Source organism: Mus musculus, chromosome 13 (assembly GCF_000001635.26).
Source record: "Mus musculus strain C57BL/6J chromosome 13, GRCm38.p6 C57BL/6J".
Lineage (NCBI taxonomy): Eukaryota > Metazoa > Chordata > Mammalia > Rodentia > Muridae > Mus > Mus musculus.
The window spans coordinates 76,054,374-76,076,102 of NC_000079.6; the positions used below are offsets into that span (position 1 = coordinate 76,054,374).

The following is a 21,729-nucleotide window of genomic DNA, read 5'->3' on the forward strand; positions in this document are numbered from 1 at the left end:
TACGACTTCCCTTAGAAGCAAGAACAGTGAAGAGGAAGAGGTCATGCATCAACTGTTCCCTGATTTAATCCTCTCTGACTCACATGAATAAGCTAGACATTTTTTTTGTTTGTTTAAGACAAAGAGTCTATGTAGTCCAGACTATTCCAAAACTCACTACTTAGTCGATGTTGGCCTCAAATTCAAGACAATGCTCCTGCCTGGGTGCTGGGATCACTGGCAGGGCCTCTACTTCACCTGTTTAGGTTTGTTTTTAAACAGTTCTCTACCTACACAGAGCTTTCTCCTGCAGATCTCAGAGCACTTGAACAGTAAGTACCATCCTGCCACATCGAATTGACACTTTCCCTCAAGACTTTGCCTTTAGGAGCTTAATGTGGACAAACTTAGAAGCTGGTCTGGGCACAATAGCTCTATGTCTAACAGAATACAGGCATGCTTGGAAAGGACTAAAAGAAGCGTATGTGCTCCTCCTGTATTCTCAGTTTTTATTGATGTGAAAGTTGGAAATAAAAGCCACACCTATTTTCCTCCCAGAAAGCACATTACTACGTTTTAAAGAAATGTTGTAGCTGCTACGTGGGAAATGCTTTTATTTTTCAAATGCTCTGTCGCTAACGTGACAGCATGATCACTTTCCTACAGTGCTGCTAACAGCACTCCAGATCTCCCCAGGAAGAGCATTATGGGGATTTTCCTCTCGGAAGGAACATCAAATTTGCTACTCCCCAAAGATGCACTTGATTTAAGCACAATTCAAAATCACTACAAACATAATAGCAACGAATGAAAATTTGTCAATTTAGTTAAAATGAATTGTCTAATCTAGAACGTAGTGGGAGTATAAAAGAGAATCGCAAAAACATTGACTCTGGAACTCAGTTTTTTGTTTTGGTTTTTTTTTTTGTTTGTTTGTTTGTTTTACAACTTTCCAAGAGTTTGGTCTCCTCAAAATGGGCGTTATGAGAGGAACCAGAGGGAAGAAAACTAACGGGAAGTGAAAATCATGCCCTTACTAGAAGGAAATAACTGTCGCATACAGGATGCGGGCCGCTTCAGTAGTTCCTGCAGACAGTTCCACTCTTGGTGACTTAGGCAGATCACTTACACCCTCCGTTGTCTGAAGGCTGTGCTACAGTGGCCAAGGACCTGTCCGTTCAGCAGTTCCTAGAAGGCACTTTCACAGGAGCAGGGCGGCGGTCTGGGGCGTGGCGGGGGTGGGCGCAGGCAGCCCTGGTTCCGCTCCTCCCGCCGGGCATGGTGATAATGAGGGTGGGGCCAGCGATGGCGGTGGAGTGCCTGGTGGTCCCCAGCCCATTCGCTGATATCGGCTTCTTCCTCCCGCACGCAGCACAGAACTCCTAGGCGCCTCCGCAGCCTCCGCCAGAGACGGCAGTCGCCCGCCTGGAAGAAAAGGTAGATCAAAGGGTTGATGGCGCTGTTGGCCACCTCTAGGACGCGCATCGCCGCCACCAGGCTCTCTCTCTCCCAGTCACCCGCGGGCTTCGATGACCAGGCGGCTGCCAAGCGAGCGGCGAAGTAGGGCAGGTCGCAGCCCACGAAGAGCAGTGCCAGCGCCAGGCTCATTTTCAAGCTTTGCACCTTGGCTTGGGGCAACGCGCTGGGCAAGGAGGCTCTGGCCATACTGGGCGACCAGGGCATCCTAGCCACCGGAGCCTGAGACCCACGCTGCCACCAGACACACAGCAGGTGGCCGCAAGAGAAGCCTAAGAGAGCGACCGGCGCCGCGAAGCCCACGATAGCTTCATAGAGCGCGTAGACCTGCAGGTGCCAGCGCGGCAGGGGCGCGAAGATGCCCCTGCAGCAATGCTTCCCTGGCCAGGCATTGGCGGTTGAAGATGGAGGAGCATCCCAGCGCACCACGAAGGTCGGAGGCAGCGCCAGTAGCAGAGCCAGCAGCCAGCTCAGGGCAGCCAGGGCACGTGCTGGCAACTGAGGGCCCTGAGGAATGCGCACCGCGAGCTGGCGCTCCAAGGCAATGAGCGCCACCAGGTGGGCGGAGGCGCCCCGCCCCGATGCCTGCAGCAGATGGGAAAGGCGACAAGCCAAGTCGCCCAGAGCCGGTCTCGGGTCGCCCAGCAGCTCCCAAGCCAGCTGCGACAATGCTGTTCCTCCACTTGCGTACAGGTCAGCCGCTGCTAGCTGCACAAGCAGGAAGTCCATCTTGCGACGCTTGGGACCCGGCCAGGGTCCGCTGCTACCGCCGCACAGGCGGCAGAGCACAGTGGTGTTGCCAGCTACCGCGGCCACCAGGATGATCCCCAAGAAGACCAGATGGATCCGGTGGCTGGGTGGCCCGCGTGGAGGCGAATGCGGTCCTGGGACAGAGGCTCCTTGCTCAGAAGTCAGGTTGAGACTCCAGCTTGGCTGAGTGGGTACAGAAAGGTTGGATGCGGGATTCAGAATTGCGAGGCTGAAAGGATCTTCCATCCTTAATCCGGAGGAAAGAGAGATACCGCTTAAAAGGCCAAAGTCTATGAGAGGTGGCGCGGGCCACACCGCTGGGTCTCGGCGATTTCCCAAAGTTAGTTGAAAAAGCACACACACCCAGGGTGAGATGGATACGCGTGGATTTGCGCTTAGTTGTTTGTATAGGTTGTTCTTGGTATTTGTCACTCAAATGTGGGTTGTATATTCGAGGAACACACATGATCCCTATTCTCCACCTTCTCCGCTTTTCGCTTCCTCCCCCTCCCCACTGCCCCCCCCCCCATCCCAGCAGAGCATCTTTCTAATCCACACAGCCGCCTCCCTCAGTGGCATCCGTGGACCTCTAGGCTCTGGAAATCTTGCCCTGTGACATATAGCCAGAAAGAAAGTTGTGCATGTGACCACTGCAAAGGCTAACTAATGTTAACTCAGAATCAATTATGAGATAGATAGTTCCTCGGCTGAGATAGTATCCCCACCCCCAACAATTAATTGTGTGATTGCTAACAGGAAAAATTACAAATGCTACTTTTGATAAAAAAAAAAAGAAAAGAATTTTTTTTTTTGTAATGCCATACGTCTGCGCTAGCTTGAGAAATACAAGGACACAAGAAACCAAGCAGGGTTCCTCTATTTCTCCACTTCCGACCCTGCTGGGCCAGCAGTCTACCACAGAACTACAACCAGTCCTAAATAGTAGTAATAGCTTTTTGAGCAGAGTCATTAGGTGAGCCTTTGATAGGGGTATACCTTCCTCTGCCTGCAGTGCTAGGACTTTAATCCGGAGAGAACTATGGGCCCTCCCTTTGCCTGGCAATTAGGAACAGAGAGGTCTGCAGATGCTTTCCAGTACTCTCTTTACTAGCATCAGGGGATGGCAGCCGCTCTCTCCTCTCAGTGATGCAAAACTCATTTTGTCAGTCTGAAGACAGTACTACCAGATTTTTATACAAATGGTGGTTCATGGATTGAGTCCTTCCTAGTATTTTCTTCTAGTGATGGATGTGTCACGCGGGCTTCTCTGTCTCCTGATTCTGTTTTCCAGCAGATGGGAGGTTGCTGGGAGGGACTACGCCTCCAATAAGCCCAGAGAAAAGGTGACTAAGAAAACCATACAGCAGCCAATTTTTAAAAAAGAAATCCAGTTCACAGGAAATGGTTTAGATTTAATGCTGCCACTTTTAGCCTCATTTCACAAACAATTCACTTTTCCCGTTGGAAGCATCAGTTTGTGCATCCATCAAATTAATCATGGTGAAAGTAAAATTTCTTGTACTTCCTGGTCTTGGGCCAGGGAGGAATGGGTGTCTGTTGCTTCCCAAGCTGTGGGAATGTTTGCAACCTACAGATGCATGAATTAGGGGGACTTGGTAGGATTCGTACCACCCTGCTGGTTGCTGTAGAAATCTCATTTTCCTAAGGTCTATCATTTTGGCTGGAGACATGTGTCGTTTTTCATTATCTATCCAGATCCTCATATTGGTCCTGATACATGGCAGATATCAATCAGTCAATATATGTCCAGTTGATGAATTAGTACCAATTTAAGGCATATCAGATAACTTTGAGCAAAGTTCTGGTCCTGACTATAAATGTATCACATAAGATGCTTTTCATGCCTTTGGTGCCAGTATCATCTAGAAGAGCCCAGTAGGGTCTGAGGGTGTGTGGATGCTGATGTCTCTCTTTGCTGGAACATGAAGGAAGAGGAACAGTGGCTACAATGAAGAGTTTCTTGGTACCGTGTGCTCCAGTCTTTCATTTCTGAGCAGCACCTGGCAACCCATGACTGCCTTACCAAACGTTAGTTCAATTATTTCTCAAAGTAATTCCACAGTTTGTTGGAATATTCTCATAAATAATATACCAAGATTCTACCACTGAAAGTTTATTCCATCGAACTTTAGAAAGACTTGATAAAATATTGATTTTAAAAAAATAGTTGTTTTCCAGGGTAAATGGCAACCACTGCTGCTTGGGTTGCCAGAATCAGTTGTGGCCTTGCAAAACCCATAGGACAAGCTGGTCCTGGCCTTCTCCCCCATGTCCTCCTCCTCCTCCTCCTATTTTAAAAAATATTACCTTTAATCTTTTTTTCTACAGCTCAGTCGTTATCCCCCTCCTATTCTGCCCTCTGACAGTTCCTTATCCCATTCCTCCTCCCGTCTCCAAGAAGATGTCCCCACACCCCACATACCCCAGCAAATCTCCCATTCCCTGGGGCCTCAAGTCTCTGGAGGGTTAGGCGCATCTTCTCTCATTGAGGCCAGACCAGGTAGTTCTTTGCTGTCTATGTGTCTGGGGGTGGGGTGGGGGTGGGGTTGGACAAGCTAGCACACACTGTCTCAGGGGTCCGAGTTAGTTGAGACTGTTGGTCTTCCTATGGGGTTGCCCTCATCCTTAGCTTCTCTCAGCCTTTCCCTAATTCAACCATAGGGGTCCTTGACTTCAGTCTATTGGTTGGGTGTAAGTATCTGCTTCTGTCTCAGTCAGCTGCTTGTTGGGCCTCTTAGAGAATGGCCATGCTAGGCTCCTGTCTCTAAGTACATCATAGCATCAGTAACAGTGTCAGGCCTTGGAGCCTCCTCTTGAGATTGATTCCCAAGTTGTCTTCTGGCCTCCACAGACATGCTCACAAACATTATACACATTATTTTAAAAAAATAATAAATAACAATAAAAATAAATTAAAAAAGGAAAAGTGACTGGAAATAGTAAAAGGGTTCAGTATGAAAGGAACACAGTGTTCATAGACAATAAAAAAGAATGAGACAAAGGATGGCCTATTGAAGTAGAAACTGAACAGGCCCCAGACTTAGTAGGCCCACAGGCCTCAGCACAACTTCCATAATGGTAGTACCATTTAGGCTGTAACACAAGCACCGCCTTTCAAAACGAAAACCAAGGCTAATCTGTTAAAGTCCAAAGTTCTCAGAAAGTCTCAACATGTATTAACCTTGCTTTTCAGCTTCTGTAACTCTGCTCTTGTTAACTGAAGCATGTCAACCTAGGACATGCTTTTTTGAGCTTAAAAGCTCACTCTGAGAAAGGCTTGGAGCGACATTGGGATTTTGAACACCTAGTGTAGTTGCCTGCTTGATATTGGCCTAAATCCATGTCTAGCCAGTCTTCTCTCGTGGATACTCCACAACAAAACAGAATAAATAATGGAACAACTAGGAATACATTCACACCAGCTTCACATTGGGATCACTGACAGTAGGGCTTTACAGACATAGTCAAGACATGAGATAGTGCTCAGGCATCCTTGTGAATGGGTGTTCTTTTTCCCCTTTTAGACAAGGTCTCAGTAGCCCAGGCTGGCCTCTATGCCAAGGGGTGAACAACGAGAGAAAGTAGACTATATTCTGTCGTCAGGAACTTCATTCTCTCTAAATTAGGCTATAAACTTAATTACGTCATTTAAAAGGATTTTAAAGGGGACCTCAGGGCAGTGGCAGGCAGATCTTTGAGTTCAAATCCATTCTAATCTAAAAAATTAGGTTCCAGGACAGCCACAGCCATACACAGAAACCCTGTCTCAAGAAACAAAACAAGTGAATGAACAACAACAAAAAAAAGAATTATACATTTTGATAATTAGTCCAAATTTGTATGAAAAAAATTAAACAAGAGTAGCTGGGACAAAAGAGAATACTACATGTGGCACTGGGCCCCAGGTTGGCAGGACGTCTACATGGAAGAAGCAGAAGACTCAGAAAGGACTCATGGGACCTGGATACGGTCAATCAGATCAGAGGAGGAAAAATGATGATTCAACCTAAGATGTTATATGATGAAGTGCAGTAGGAGAAGGTACAGTTACCCCCCACCCCAAAAGGTTAATCTCTTAGCACTTAAACAAAACTGAAGAAAACAGCAACATTGAAAACTAAAGTTAGATGTTTAATATGAAAAATATTCTACATGGATCAAAGATCTAAGGGCTAAAACCAAAACTTTATGAAGATCAGAGAGAAGAACTTTCTAATAGGACACAGATTCTAAAAGGCACAAAATAGAGATTGATAAACATTTTAAAGAATATTTTAATTTTAAAAATCATATTTATTTGATACAAAGATTTATAATTAAGAAAATACACATTTCCTCCAGGTCAATATCAAAAGACAAGCTAGAAAAATATTATTTCCAGTATTTTTAAAAATATATTTGTTTATTATTTTTTAAATTGTATATGAATGAGTGTCCTGACTGCATTTTGTCTGTGTACTACATGTTTACCTGGCATCCTTGGAGGCCAGAAAAGAGCACTGGCTCCCCTGAATTGGAGTTACACACAAGTTGTGAGCCACTGTGTGGGTGCCAATACTTGGATCTTAGTCCTCTGATGAGTAGCAAGTCCTTTTTTTCTCTTTTGCTTTTCAAAAGGTTAGTATCTAAAAACATATGTATGACAGAAAAAAACAAAACAAAACAATGCTAACAACCTACAGAGAAAATGGCCAACAGACATAGTGGGAGTCGTTTTGATGCAAATTTTAGTGGTTATTAGATCTATGAAAAAAAATTTCAGTACTCACAATAAGTAAAAATAAAATATTTGCTACCTATTGGTGGGAATGCCAACAGCTGGCACTTCTTTAGAAACAACTTGGGAAAATCTACAGACATTTTTATAGATTCTGGTTCAGCAATTTTACTCCTCAGCATCTATTGTTAATTGGAACTAGAAAATAACAGCCAGAACACAATGTGCCAAAAGAAATACTATATAGCACATTATCAATTGTGTATATGCCTGCATGCATGTGTAAAGAATATATCCATTTGGTTGGTGACTATAGCTTGTTCACAATAAGATACAAGCAAGGAGATTGTGGTTGCCCTTTGAAGGAAGTTAACCAGGAAAGGAAGGGGACTTCATATTCTTTTTTTTCTTTTTTTAAACAACAGAAAGTAAAATCAACTATATTCAGAGTCTATGTCCCATTAAATAGTTCTAACACATCAAATACTTCCAAAGAGTTTTACCAAAAAACTAGTCAGTCACGAGACATCATGATTCATAAATAACAACTGATAGTTGTTAAAATATTTCATATTCTGTATTATCCAGGGAAACAGTAAGAATGCTTGCTTCTATTCTTTAAATACTTCTGACGTTAAACTGTCAGAGGTCTGCAACAATAAGGTCTTAGTATAACTAGTTTTGAAAATATGAATTCTGTATTCATTGGCAAGTAATATATAGTACATATTTTGAAAATAAGTAATTTTAATAATTGTTAAGGCTGATTCAGTTTAGTATGTACCAACATATTCACATATAGCTTGAGAAAGTTTTATTATTGTCTACTGCTACTGGAGAAGAGTAGGCTGTGAGCTACTGGTGGATTGAAGTGGGATGCTAACCACTGGTGGACTGGAGAAGAGTGGGCTATGAGTCACTGGTCACTGGAGTAGGCTGCTAGCCACTGGTGGACTGGGGAAGAGTGGGCTGTGAGCCACTGGTGGACTGGGTTGGGCTGCTAGCCAGTGGACTGGAGTGGGCTGTGAGCCAATGTTGGATTGCATTTTCATACTTCCTTGGATCTCTCTGCCAATCTTGATGCCATCTGAGGTGTGCTATAACGTTTGAGTAATTTTGCCCTACGCTTTGCTTCCACATGATAAACTGTTCTTTATTGTACTGATGGACAGAAGCAGACACTTTAGGGTAGTTTACAATAGAACGAAGCTTCTGGTCCAAAGAATAAGTAATTTCTGGAAATTCTGTAGCAATGTTTGTTAGCTCATCCGGATCCAAGGAAAGATCTGAAAGAAAAGAAATAAAACAGTTATGTGCTAAAATAGTTTTGCTAGAATATCATTGTGACAGATAACATATTAGGATTTATTTTCATTTTCCTTTCTTCTTGGTGTAAGATGGGCAGTATGCATTCACATTAGCAGCGTACCACATTCATAACCATGTTCTCCTAAGATTACATAATCGCATAATGACTCATTATGTTTTAAGTCAGTGATTGTGAAGGAAGGAGTAGATGGCAGGAAATCATCAAACTCAGGGCTGAAATCAACCAAGTGGAAACAAAAAGAACTATACCAAGAATCAACCAAACTAGGAGCTGGTTCTTTGAGAAAATCAACAAGAGAGATAAACACTTAGTCAGACTCACTAGAGGGCACAGGGACAGCATCCTAATTAACAAAATCAGAAATGAAAAGAGAGACATGACAACAGAACATGAGGAAATCCAAAAAAATCATCTGATCCTACTACAAAGGGCTATACTCAGGAAAACTGGAAAACCTGGACAAAATTGACAAATTCCTAGACAGTACCAAAATTAAATCAGGATCAGGTCTAAACAGTCCCATAGCCCCTAAAGAAATAGAAGCAGTCATTAATAGTCTCAGCCCAGGACCAGATGGGTTTAGTGCAGAGTTCTATCAGACCTTCAAAGAAGACCTAACTCAAACTATTCCACAAAATAGAAACAGAAGGAACACTACCCAATTCGTTCTATGAAGCCACAATTACTCTGATACCTAAACCACAAAAGACCCAACAAAGAAAGAGAGCTTCCGACCATTTCCCTTATGAATATCGATGCAAAAATCCTCAATGAAATTCTCGCTAACTGAATCCAAGAACCATGGATGTCATGGTTGGTACACCTATTGACTCTTCAGTCACGTTTGGCTGTTTGCAGAATATCTTTTAAAGCCAAAGATTTCAACAACTGTAAAGATGCCGATGGATTTCCTTTAGTGGTTTGTTAATGAATTAAATGTCTACTTAAAAACAGACAAAGTACAATGATGAGCTGATGTGGGAGGAAGAGGGGGAAGAGAGGGAAGAGGAAGGTTTTCAAGCCAAGAAAGTATGAAGAAATCAGAAAACAGGAACAGACACCATCATTTTTTAATCAATGGTCAAATGGAGGAGGACTCACTATAGACAGCTGCTAAGATGTGAGACCCTTGGGATTAGCTGTTATGAAAGACAGCTTGATTACATGGCGCTGAGCTGGAGTGACTGTGGTTAGGTTTGCTGGGCCGGATGTAGGAGTTCTGCAGATTTCATTTAACAACAATGTCTAATGTACGTGAGTTTCTCTGATGGAAGCCAGGTCTCCCGGTTCTTAAACCTCAAGTAATTTTGGCACCTAAAGAATTATTTCTAATTAATAATTTTTATATTTGTAACTAGGATTCAAGCTTAGGAAGCAGTAAATATTAATAATGGCCTTGACCCTATTTTATATGGTCGAGAACATGGGGAGAAAAGATAAGAAAAACAATAAATTAAAAAAATGCTATTCAGTGGGTTGAGAAGCTTATAAATCTATGCTGAACTTATAGTTTTATGACTTCTTAGTTCTGAGGCCCTGCATGTCTGTCAGACTTTCTCTGACCCCCAGTTTGCTTCTCTGTAAAGTGAAGGATGCAATCTCATAGCATTGTGGTGACATTAAATGATGTAGTTAGAATGTGGGGACTTCCCAAGAGCTAGGCGTCAGTCATCTGGAATCGATAAAACGTAGGTATACTGAGAATGCTGACTGGCGATGAAGAAACAACAGGCATCAGAAGGTCATTCCAAGGAACAAGGTTCAATGAGATCTGGATAGCAGGCTCTGTGCTGGCTCTGGTTTCAGGTGCTGATGTGCGAGGCAGCTGCTCCTCTTTCATTAATGGAACACTGACAGCTCATACCACCATCAGCAGTCACAGACTGTGGGCCCTAAGGCGGTGTAAGGGAAGAGGGGGAAGGGAGAGAGCCCATGTCTGGCCGCAGTTCCTGTGCTCTGGGTAGGCAGACGCGGGAGGACTACCGGACGCTTTCCACTCAACCCTGGGTGAGCATCTGGCTGTGTGAAGCTACTGATCCCACTCGGCGGGGGGATGGACAAGGGGCAGCCCCCCATACCAGGGGTCCCGGAGCAACACCCTCGGCCTGGAGAGAGGGCAGAGGGAGAGAGTTTCCCATGCAGGTGAGAGTCTGTGGCTGGAGCTGTTATCGTGTTGTTGCTAGGTAACTGGGAAGAGTCTAGCCTGAAGGTCAGAAGCTTGGGACACTGTGTATGTGACTAAAAGCCACAATTCTCCTGTGGGGGCTGCGGGGGCAGTAACTTCCACAGAAGCCAGGTGTCCAGGAGACATAAGGGAACGCCTTCTGTCCCACGTTAGGTGGGAATTACCACCACTGGGTACCGGGGATCCACACCTCAGCTCGACTGGAGACCAGACTGTCTGTGCATAGCCCATTTCCCCACAACAGACTAGAGAGTACATGTGGGTTTTATAAACTGAGACTAGATCTAAATAAACACTTACTCTAAACCATGAGACTGGGGTGGCCTACTGTAGCCTATCCCATCCTGAGAAGCAACAGGTATTCATTTATTTCAAAAACAATTATTGACTCTCTCAAGCATAGGGTGCAGATCTGCTCATTGCACGTAATCTGTATCAAGCAGCTTACCGAAGAGCTGAGGCTGCACGGAAGCACCATCAGCGTAGGCTATGTACTTCCACTGGCCAGTTCGTAGCATGTAGGTAGAAGCATTTGCATTGCATCCATGGAATTCACTCAGAATCCAAGGTGGACGGTGGAATTTGAATGCCTGTTCATTTGCAGATGCATTTGACAACAGCGTCAACAAGGAGTATCCACTCAGATTTGGAGGCAGAGCAATCCCAGCAATGTCTTCAAAACAAAAGGAAAGTGTTTTTATTATTATTATTATTATTATTATTATTATTATTATTATTATATTATTATTATTATTATATTTTGTTCATTTTTGTGTTAATTCTTTTTGAAATTATTTGAACATTCAGAAACACCATCCCATCACTACGGGTTGCAGAATGGAGATCACATGGATTTGCAGCCTAACTTCTTAGACTGAGGTGCTCACACCATGACCATGCTAGCCCGAGTAAGGTAGTAACTCCTCTGACTGTTTCCTCATTCCTGCGAGAGATATAATAATAGTATAGTAGTACTTTTATCTGAAATGTTCAGTCTTGGTGAAAATTAAATAACTTGAAATTTGAGAACAGTGTCTGGCATACACGGTCCCTCAGTCAAAATTAGTATATATGAGGCCAGCCTGGTCTATAGAGTGAGTTCCAGGACAGCCAGGGCCATACCAAAAATCAAACAAACAAAAAGAGATGTAGCCTTGTTGGAGGAGATGTGTCACTGAGGGCAGGCTTTCAAATGGAGAGAGGAAAAGGAACAGACGGTATATACTAGATAATCCGTTTAGCTTCTTTACCCAATGTCTTGCTGTCCTGAATTCTATATTTCTGTCAGAGAATACCTGAGGTGTGGTTCACAGTGTGTTCTCTCTGCCTCACAGATGTGGATCAAGATGTCTCAGTTGTTCCTGCCACTATACTATGTTTGTGCTCCATCATCACAGACTCTCACCCTCTGAAAAACTAAGCCCATTAAATGCTTTCTTTTAAAAGTAGCCTTGGCCAACGAGCTTTGTCTCAGCAACAGAAATGTAACCAATACACCCTGTAAAAGGTGGATAAAAGATTCCATAGTGGAAATACTTATATTTTAGGGAGGTAGTGGTAGAAAGTTGAATGTTGTATATAAATAAATAAAATAAAGTTATAGTCATATCCTGATTGTGAATCTTTTGAAGAGAATATAATGAAGGCCATATACCTTTGAGCCATCATCCTTGAAGGCCATAGGACTGTGAGCCATCATCCTTGTCTTTCTGACTTTATGAGTGAGATGCTCAAGGCAGGAGGATTCTGAATACTTTGCTTGTGTTTTTTTCTCAGTATTACAAACACAACCACAGTACTTACCAAGCATAGTAGGGTAGATATCCACAAGAGAAACAACACTTGGTACTTGTAGGTTGGCCTTAATTCCTGGTCCCATCATCAGAAGAGGAACATGGACACTAGCTTCATACATACTCATTTTATAAAACTGGCGGTGTTCCATAGCCATCTCTCCATGGTCTGAGGTATATATAACAATAGTTTTCTGAAGAAGATCTAACTTGTGAAGAGCCAAAATAATTTCACCTACCATAAAAAAAAATCAAGAAAAATTAGTTTTAGCTTGTGTTTTAGTTCATCACACAAGTGGACTGAGTTTGTTGGGATATTTCTTACCATCTGAATAAAGCCTACAGTTTGCACATGCTTTCTCCTCAGCTGACAGACTGGAGAGAGGAAGGGGAACAGACAGTGTCTATCTGATCACTTGTTCGGCTGCTTTAGCTGGTGTCTTGCTGTCCTGAGTTCTATGGTCCTGTCAGAGAACTCCTAGGCTAGAAGGGTTTCTTCCTTTTAGTGCCTCACATGAGGACAGACAGACAAGTCTGGAGTCACTACGGGCATGATTCAGATGTTAACAAAGATGGATATCACTACTTAGCCACAATTTCTGCACAATAAGAAGAGGTATGAGCACTCAGAACTTCCATGCTACCTTTGATCCTAGCCCCTTACCCAACTGCCCTTTTCTGCTCCTAAAACTGGCTTAAAATTATGGATATTCTACCCATAAAGAAGAAGAAGAAGAAAAAAAAGGGTGAGCCACACAAGCCATGACTTAGTTAACTGAGCAGCAACATTCTGAGAGGCCTTGTCTCTTTGACTTGGAAGTTGCTCCTCACTGGAATTATGAAATCAAAATAAAAGAAAAATTATTTTCATTTTGGTAGATCTTGAATTCTGGAGTGCCAAAGTCTATATTAGATACACATATTGTAGGTCCAGTCAGAGTTGAGGTCCGATGCTCTATAGAGTTAAAGAACTGCTTACTAATCATGTCTGAAACCACTCCTCTTTCCCCTCAATAGTATTCCTGGTACACGTTTCTCTTTCTCCTTCTCTTCTCTTCTCTTCTCTTCTCTTCTCTTCTCTTCTCTTCTCTTCTCTTCTCTCCTCTCCTCTCCTCTCCTCTCCTCCCCTCCCCTCCCCTCCCCTCCCCTCCCCTCCTCTCCTCTCCTCTCCTCTCCTCTCCTCTCCTCTCCTCTCCTCTCCTCTCCTCCCCTCCCCTCCCCTCCCCTCCCCTCCCCTCCTCCCTCTCTCTCTCTCTCTCCCCTCTCTTCTTTTCTCCTCTCCCCTCCCCTCCCCTCCCCTCCCCTCCCCTCCTCTCCTCTCCCCTCTCCTTCCTTCCTTCTTTCTTTCTTTTTTTTTTTTGGATATCCTATTCCTAAAAAATCTGACAACCTGGTCTTTTCACATGTCTAATTAAAACTTCAGATAATATTAGGCATGTTTAGAGTAGTGTGTCCTTGGACTTAAATCTTCTGCAGCTTCCCTCTGTCTAATTCTTTAGCAGGACACACAAGTTCTTCATCTTAAGTTCTCTATACTTAGCATCCTCAACATTTGGTAAATCCAGTAGTCCTAGACCACACAGTATATCCTGAAAAGTGTATTAGATTATGCTTTTTGCCTCTGTGTGAATGCCCTTTCTCCTACATTTCTGTCATGTTTTCACCCTTCTTTTGTGAGCAAGCTCAAGTATTAGCTGGTGACACCTCTTGCAGAGGAAAATTGATACAGCAATTTGGCTCCTTGAGTGAGTATTCATAAACAAAACCTAGGTTGATGTGATCCAGGTGGAATACAGCTATGTTCTTAATGTACACCTTTAATACCTCTGGCTGAAATATAGACATGCCCTTATTACACACCTTTAATTCCTAATAATGTAGGTAAGGTTAGTTTCTAGAAGAAAGCAATCATGTTTGAAAGTAATGTTTAATTCAGAGGTAGACAAAGTGATGAAAGATTTGACAGAATCAGTGAGAGGAGATAGGATATACCCAACTTTCACAAAAATACCACAGGAAAGGGAGGTGACTTAAAAGAGAAACACACACACACACACACACACACACACACACACACACACACACACAGAGAGAGAGAGAGAGAGAGAGAGAGAGAGAGAGAGAGAGAGAGAGAGAGAGAGAGAGAGAACGAGAACAGTTTTACCAGGACAGTTTTATACAGACAGGTTGCTGGTGAAGACAGAATGAGCCAGGGAATGAGAAGGAGCCATAAGATTAGAACAGAATTCTAGAATTCTAGAGTTAGCTTGAGGCCAAGCAAGAACAATTCAGTGAGAATCTGAGAGAAGCCAGATTGAATCAGCCAGCTCGGAGAGGAACTTGATCTAGAACAACTGAGTTGATCCAGCCGGCCAGAATTCAGAAAGAGGTAGAAAGGGTAAGCATATTCAGCAATAAGCCTTTGAGACAACATCTAGCAAATAAAAACTACATTTACATCTTGCCTCTGAGGAAACAAAAGCAACATTTACATTTTCTGCTCCTCCACACCCAGTCACTCGCTCTCTAAGCTCCCTGTGGTTTGTTCACAACTACAGCAATATATTATGAACCCTAGTGGTTAGCTATATGTATGCTCATCTATATGCACACATGAGCCATAGTATCAGGGCTGAGGTCAGAGGACAACTCTGGGAGGTCGTTCTTTCCTTCCTCCATGTGCTTGGTGACATGCACTTTACTGCTCCGTCTTGCTGGCTGCACTGTGTTTGTTTGATGAATCCTGAGCTATCAGCTACTGTTCTGGGCATTATGTTGAAAACTATTAAGAAATTATATTCTTTCTGTGTATTTCTTTCTTAACGTACAGGGATTAAAAAGTATAAGTTATAAAGCATATAAAGTTTAAAAAGGTATATTTAAAATCTTATTCATTATAAAATAGAAATAACACATTAATTTAAGACATTACAATTATTTCTCCATCCCAGGGCCTTTATATTTTATGCTTCATCTGCCAAGAATATCCTTTTTGCTATGGCTGACTTTTCCCCCAGTTTTTGGCTCACAAACCATATTCTCAGAAGCATCTACCCCAGATACTCTGTTAGGAAAAAAGAAAATGTAAATTTAAAGTTAGAAAAAAAATCATTTGCTGATAAAAGTTGTGGGTAAAATCATTTCTATAACATTATTTCTATGTGAATTAAAATAAGAAAATTCACCATTTACTTTCATCTATACCTTCCACTATTTACATCACATTTACCACGGTCTGCTCATCTATGAGCATCTGCTAATTTTCTTTTCTGTGAAGACACTTCATGAGCTGTACTATCTCACTCCCTACAGCAGCATGGAGTATGCACTGTTTCACTTTAGTAGATGCACTTGCAAATGTTTGAAAGCAATTTGAAGATGGAGGTGACTAGACATTCCCCAGCATCAGGAAATATCAGTGAAGTACAACTCAACTGTCAGATGGAGGTATGGCTAAGGAAACACTTAAAATATTACTGTCCTACTGTCCTAGTGGGGGAGAACATGGGGCCAGGTGTGGTGGTATGTAATGATGCTAATGCTTGGGAGACAGCAGAAGAAGAATCAGGAATTCAAGGCCAGCCTCTGCTACATAGTAGATTCAAGGTTAGTCTGGGCAACATGACCCCCTGACAACTCCCCCCCCCTCTCTGTCTCTCTCTTTTTCCACCCGCCCCTCCATGAAAACTTGGAAAGTCCTTGTTACTTTTTCATATTTACAATGATTATGTAAATAATGTATCCACATGCCTTCCTTTTTTCTTTCTGTTGCATTCTATTTACTCATTGAGTACTTCTAACAACACTGGGTGGTTATTCTCAAAGTGTTTTGGTGTGTAGAAAGAAGTGCTGCCCACACTTTTACCAATGCAGTTATCTCAGAATGTAGCAAAGTAAATGAAACAAGGGTGTGAAAATAACTTGTCATCAAAGCTGTTGTTTTTAAAAACACGGTTTCTTCAGTAGAAACTGGAGACAGTACTCCAGCCAACAGCGAGAACCCTTCCACCCTTCCACAGTCATCTTATGGTGGCAGGTTTGTCCTCTGAGTGTCAAGAAACCCAGTGACTGCAGTCATCAGAGGAAATGGATCAGAGTTGTAGGTGCCTCTTACTCTAAAGAATCTATGGAGGATGAATTTGTTTGTAGGTATTACAAGTGTGGAAATAGTTTATAAACACTAACAAAGAAGTCTCTGTCTAAAAAAAATTAGAGGTGTTAAAATGAGACTGGTACATATTTAGTAAAACCAACAAGAGAGTAAATATTGAGAGGTTAATTATTTAAACTGAACATATTTTTTCCTCACATATTTGAACTAATAAGGAAATCAGCAACAAATTTACAGATCTCATAAATTAATGGGACTATATTTAATGTTTATATTATTTAACATTTTAATGATAATAGCTTCCCAATTTTGACTTATAAATTAGTGGTAATATATTTCTTGTCCTCTTGGCTATGAGTCTTAGCCTTTAGAGTATTAATGTTTTCTTCTAGGATACTATGTACATGCTGAATGGCCATCTGTTGATCTTTCTGAGTGAGAAGAATACAGTAAACAGAACTGGAATTAGATTTACACTGGCTTGACACTAAAAACAGAATGTATTTGGAACTATAGATTGACCTATGGGTCTTCTCCAAGAGCAGCAGTTACTCTGAACAACTACTATGCTATACCATCAGCTTCTAGAATGCATTTTAAACATGTTTAAAGTGATACAGTGAAGCAAACATTGGTTCTAAGCTCTCTCTACAACACCTTAACTTATCATCTGCCTCATTCCTAAGACTGACGTTCCCAGTAATCATAAAATTTGTACTGAAATTTTCTCACTTTAATATACATGAATGATTTTATAGAAATAATTTCATCTACAACTATTATCAACAGTGTATTTTTCTAACTTTACATAAAAATATTATTTGACAGCTAATGATACAAAGCGTGTGTAAGAAATTAACATGCTTAAAGAAAAATTAAAAAGATTTTCTACTCTGAATTCCTCTGAGTGTATCCACTGGGCTTCTGAGGACCTTTCAGCAAATCCTCAGGTTCCATAGAAGGAGTTCATGGTCACGAATCACCAAATTTATTCCTCTCCATCAGTGTTTGGAGTGTCAAACAATTCATCTCTTAGAAGTAAGCTGCCTTATAATTACCTACCACATGACTGTGTTCAGCAAAGTGCAGACCTGTTCAAGGCCAATTGTATTTTGTTTCAAAGAAAATAGCTTTCTATGACACTGCTTTATGTATGAACAAATCTGAGAACTTACGAATGATTAAAATACAAAGGGCCCTTTATTCTGTTATTTTTGTGAGTCAAGAGTCTCAAAGTTCTAAGTCCTAGGTATCTAAGCAACTGCTTCGTGAGATATCTGAGGATGCTCCTGCAAACCCCAAGTAGCACAACTTGTTGGAAAAATATTTTCTTTATGAAATTGTGTATTAATTATACCACCTACCTAGCATGGCATCTGTCTCAGCACACATAGCATAATAAAATGCTCTAATGTTCTTAATTTCATTTTCAGTAAATTTCCCAGTGCAGTTTTTTGTATAGGAGGAGTAAAAATCCACAGGGTGCATTTGTGACAAAGTCAACCACTTTGGGATTTTGATTGCATCATAAGCTACCTGAAAAGGAAGAAGAAAAAGCTTTACATTTGCAAATCAAAATATCCCTTTCTTCCAATGAGTATCTGTGGTGAACTTCAAAATGTTTCCTACATAGAATGACGGGAAAGAATAGCCTCTGGTTTCCATCTGCACCTGGAGCTGATCCAGTGGATAAAAAGACAGCATTTTCAACAAATTGTGCTGACTCAACTGGTGGTTAACATGTAGAAGGATGCAAATTGATCATTCTTATCTCCCTTTACAAAGCTCAAGTCCAAGTGGATCAAGGACCTCCACATAAAACCAGCGACACTGAAACTTTTTTCCACTGGACGGTTTTAGCTCCCTTGTCAAAGATCAAGTGACCATAGGTGTGTGGGTTTATTTCTGAGTCTTCAATTCTATTCCATTGATCTACCTGTCTGTCGCTGTACTAGTATGATGAATTTTTTTTTTTTTATCACAATTGCTCTGTAGTACAGCTTGAGGTCAGGCATGGTGATTTCCCCAGAGGTTCTTTTATTGTTGAGAATAGTTTTTGCTATCCTAGGTTTTTTGTTATTCCAGATGAATTTGCAAATTGCCTTTTCTAACTCTGAAGAATTGAGTTGGAATTTTGATGGGGAATGCATTGAATCTGTAGACTGCTTTTGGCAGGATAGCAATTTTGGCTACATTAATCCTGCCAATCCATGAGCATGGGAGATCTTTCCATCTTCTAAGATCTTCTTCGATTTCTTTCTTCTGAGACCTGAAGTTCTTATCATACAGATCTTTCACTTGCTTAGTTAGAGTCACACCAAGGTATTTTATATTTTTTGTGACTATTGTGAAGGGTGTTGTTTCCCTAATTTCTTTCTCAGAGACTGCCCTACCTGCAGATTCATCCAGTTAGTAAACCAGTACGCTATTGTGGATGCTGGGAAGTGCTCACTGACAGGAGCCTGATATGGCTGATATGTCAGAGCCTGACAAATATAGAGGCTAATGCTCGCAGCCAACCATTGGATTGAGAGCAGGTCCCTGATGGAGGAGTTGGAGAAGGGACTAAAGGAGCTGAAGGCTGTTCACAGCCCCGTGGAGGGAGCAACAGTGTCAAAGGGCCAGACGCCCTGGAGCTCCCGGAGACTGGACCACCAACCAAAGAGTAAACATGGAGGGACCCATGGCTCTGGCTGCATATGTGGCAGAAGACATCTTGTTGGACGTCAGTGAGAGAAGAGGCCCTTGGGCCTGAGGGTGTTCGATGCCCCAGTGTAGGGGAATGCCAGGGCGGGAAGACAGGAGTGGGTGGGTGGGTGGGGGAGCACTCTCACAGAGGCAGGGGGAGGGGGATGGGATAGGAGGTTTCCTAAGGGGAAATCTGGAAAGGGGAAAACATAAATGTAAATAAAGAAAATATCCAATAAAAAAACAAAAATAAAATAAAATAAAAAGAAAGAAAAGAAACAAATGGCTATGATGCATGACAATTCTCTGAGTTAGCAATGGGCTGAGTAAAACTTATTTATGCTATCTGGAGCTGGGGTGTTTGGGGTTTTCCCTGGCTTTCCTCAAAGGTTAATAGGAGGATAGATTTGTCGCCCAGTGACAATTCACAAAAGTGGAATGAAAGAAAACTCAATAAGGATGACTATTCACCAAAGAAAGGAAACACACTAAGACTGGAGTGAATTCAGATCATACACATATGAAATTATAGAAGAAAAGGCTGATCTTGGATGCTGACAGTGCTGTCATCCCCAAAAATCCAGATTCATTGTGAAAGGAACTTAGGGACAGGACTTCTATCTAAGTAGGTAAACCAGTTTGAAAAGGATCAAGATTCAAGCAGGAGAGGCACTGGTGAAAATGTTCAACTTAAAGGAACTATTGCAGATATATTTACATTGGAAGCCAAAAAGTAAAATATAGGAGGTGATCCAAATAGAGAAAAAATATGACAATTTGCCAAGCCAATAGAAGATGCTTGCTGCAGGTCAGCTGCACAGGGGAAGGCAGGCACTGCTCACACTGTACCTAGTATGCTTTTTACAACACTGAGCCTAAGAACTTCTGTTTTCAGTACAGTATACTAAATAATACATTTTGCTATTTCTATTTTTATTGACAATCCAAAGCAAAATTTTAAATATTTTGACAGATATTTTCAATGTTTCTAGAGAAAAAAATGATAATCTTTTCCTTTGACAACGAAGGTTTTTCATAGTTTCATTTTGTATGGTTATTTTTACCATCATGAACTGGAGGAAGTGAGGCCTACATGCACTCCAAAGATAATGTCTTTTATTTCCTTTTCATAGACATATCACATGCACCTCTATATAGTTAGCAAGCTCTAATATTTTATTTCAAAAATATTATCCTTTGAACAAAAATATTATCCCTTGAACAAATTGGCTTAGTTTAAAAGTATAAGTCCCTAATTTTTCCATGAGAATAATAAAAGTAAGAATGAGCTAATGCCAGGTGACTTTCCATATCTCAGTGTCTGCTTTTGAGCACACATAGAATACTTTACCTTTTCAAGCCAGTAAAGGGAAGTGTGAAACGTAGAAGAGCCAAAGTTTTCTCCTGAAGATGGTGAAGGGTAAGGGTGTGGCAAATTCAATCCCAAGTAAAGGACAAATGGCTTGGTGTAGTTAACCTGTCTTAGCCATTCGATTGCTTTGTCTGTATTCTGCCAGTCCTTGGTCATCACTCTCCTTCTATTCTTATCAGGGATAAGATTAATTATGGGTCTGCCTTCTTGTCGGAGCAAGAATGCAACATCTCTTGTCCATGCTTCCACACGGTTACTGAGGGTGTAAGAAGACATGTGTCAGAAAACATTCATGCAACCTTAGAAACTAGCTAACCAAATGCTGGAAAGCAACAGGGGAAATGGTTTTAACACTCCCTTGTGGAAGTGTTTAGATAACTGTATCACATCTCAGTTAAAAAGCTGTTGAGTATTATAGATTTAAGAATTATGGAAAACAAATGAATATTCATTTGTTCTAAGAGTAGGACAAGTTACTTAGAATAGTTAATTTTTTTTAAGAGAAAGGTATTTAGTTGTGCTAGCTGGTCTTAGGTCAATTTGAAACAAGCCAGAGTTATTTTAAAGAAATGTCCAGGTTTATGAAGCTGATGTTGTTTATGGAGCATAGTCAGCATTGCCAAGAAACTTGCTTTATAGTGCCCATTAATAAGTGCCTTTAAAATGTTCTATCAGACAAGAAATATTTTTTAAGAATCTAGATAATAAGTCCAGCAAAACTATATTTCATATTAAAACATAATACTCAGAAGAAATTTCAGACCAGAAAATGATCAATGGCCCATGGATATTGAGCACAAATAAAAAGTTTTCCTTTTCCCCCTACTTGATCATTGAAGGTAGACAAAGAAACTGAAGCAGCTATAATAAAAATATTTTTGATAGTACATAGTTAATATACTTTAAAAAAGATATCAAACAGTTGGATTTCAGCAGAATTGCACCTAATAGTTTCTAACTAATTCTTACAGATGTGAAATTCCAAAATTGGATTTTCTGGGAAAAATTCCCTATCCTATAAAGCACATGACATTAGCTGCTCAGTCTTTTGTTTATACCATGCCAAGCAATATTCCTATACGAGATGCGTAACATCACTGGTGCTCAGAGTAGAGTCCAAGGAGCTCCAGGGAAGCAGCACACTGTGATATGTGAATGTGAGGAAGCAAAGTACCTTTTTGTTAACTTAGCAGTGTTCTACAGGAAATATTACTGAGAAATTACTAAGAAACAAACTGGTAATGCAATGGAACTAGCTGCTCATCTTTGGAATGGCTCAGGTGTGGACAAGCATTTGTAGCATGCTG

At 41.4% G+C, this 21,729-nt stretch overlaps 2 protein-coding genes and 2 long non-coding RNA genes across 7 annotated transcripts in view; 2 read left to right on the forward strand and 2 right to left on the reverse strand.

Annotated features, from left to right (window-relative positions):
* Positions 1–477: 477 nt before the first annotated feature.
* Gpr150 (G protein-coupled receptor 150) lies at positions 478–2,623 on the reverse strand. The gene has a single exon (NM_175495.2). It carries the CDS (start codon positions 2,449–2,451, stop codon positions 1,168–1,170), a length of 1,284 nt encoding a protein of 427 aa, NP_780704.1. The 5' UTR covers positions 2,452–2,623; the 3' UTR covers positions 478–1,167.
* Positions 2,624–6,048: 3,425 nt separating this feature from the next.
* The window catches only part of Arsk (arylsulfatase K), a 38,239-nt gene continuing 22,558 nt past the window's right edge, over positions 6,049–21,729 (reverse strand). For 2 of the 4 annotated variants that reach the window (NM_001360843.1, NM_029847.4), the window contains exons 4-8: positions 20,402–20,678; positions 17,727–17,898; positions 12,262–12,486; positions 10,907–11,131; positions 6,049–8,229 (exon numbers count right to left, since the gene is read on the reverse strand). In NM_001360843.1, coding sequence (NP_001347772.1) covers positions 7,883–8,229; positions 10,907–11,131; positions 12,262–12,486; positions 17,727–17,898; positions 20,402–20,678 — 1,246 coding nt within the window. In that variant the 3' untranslated portion in view covers positions 6,049–7,882. The remainder of the gene's footprint in view (positions 8,230–10,906; positions 11,132–12,261; positions 12,487–17,726; positions 17,899–20,401; positions 20,679–21,729) is intronic. The other 2 variants (XM_006517456.3, XM_030247462.1) reach the window with 2 other exon arrangements.
* Gm41006 lies at positions 11,210–11,906 on the forward strand. Its single transcript, XR_873687.1, has 2 exons — positions 11,210–11,371; positions 11,793–11,906. It is a non-coding gene; the product is annotated as a predicted gene, 41006 (long non-coding RNA).
* On the forward strand, positions 14,405–17,565 carry Gm31161. Its single transcript, XR_382663.2, has 2 exons — positions 14,405–15,698; positions 16,755–17,565. It is a non-coding gene; the product is annotated as a predicted gene, 31161 (long non-coding RNA).

What these genes read in the sequence shown, in the direction of transcription:
- Gpr150 (NM_175495.2), bottom strand. Translation starts at nt 2,451, where the DNA reads ATGGAAGATCCTTTCAGCCTCGCAATTCTGAATCCCGCATCCAACCTT.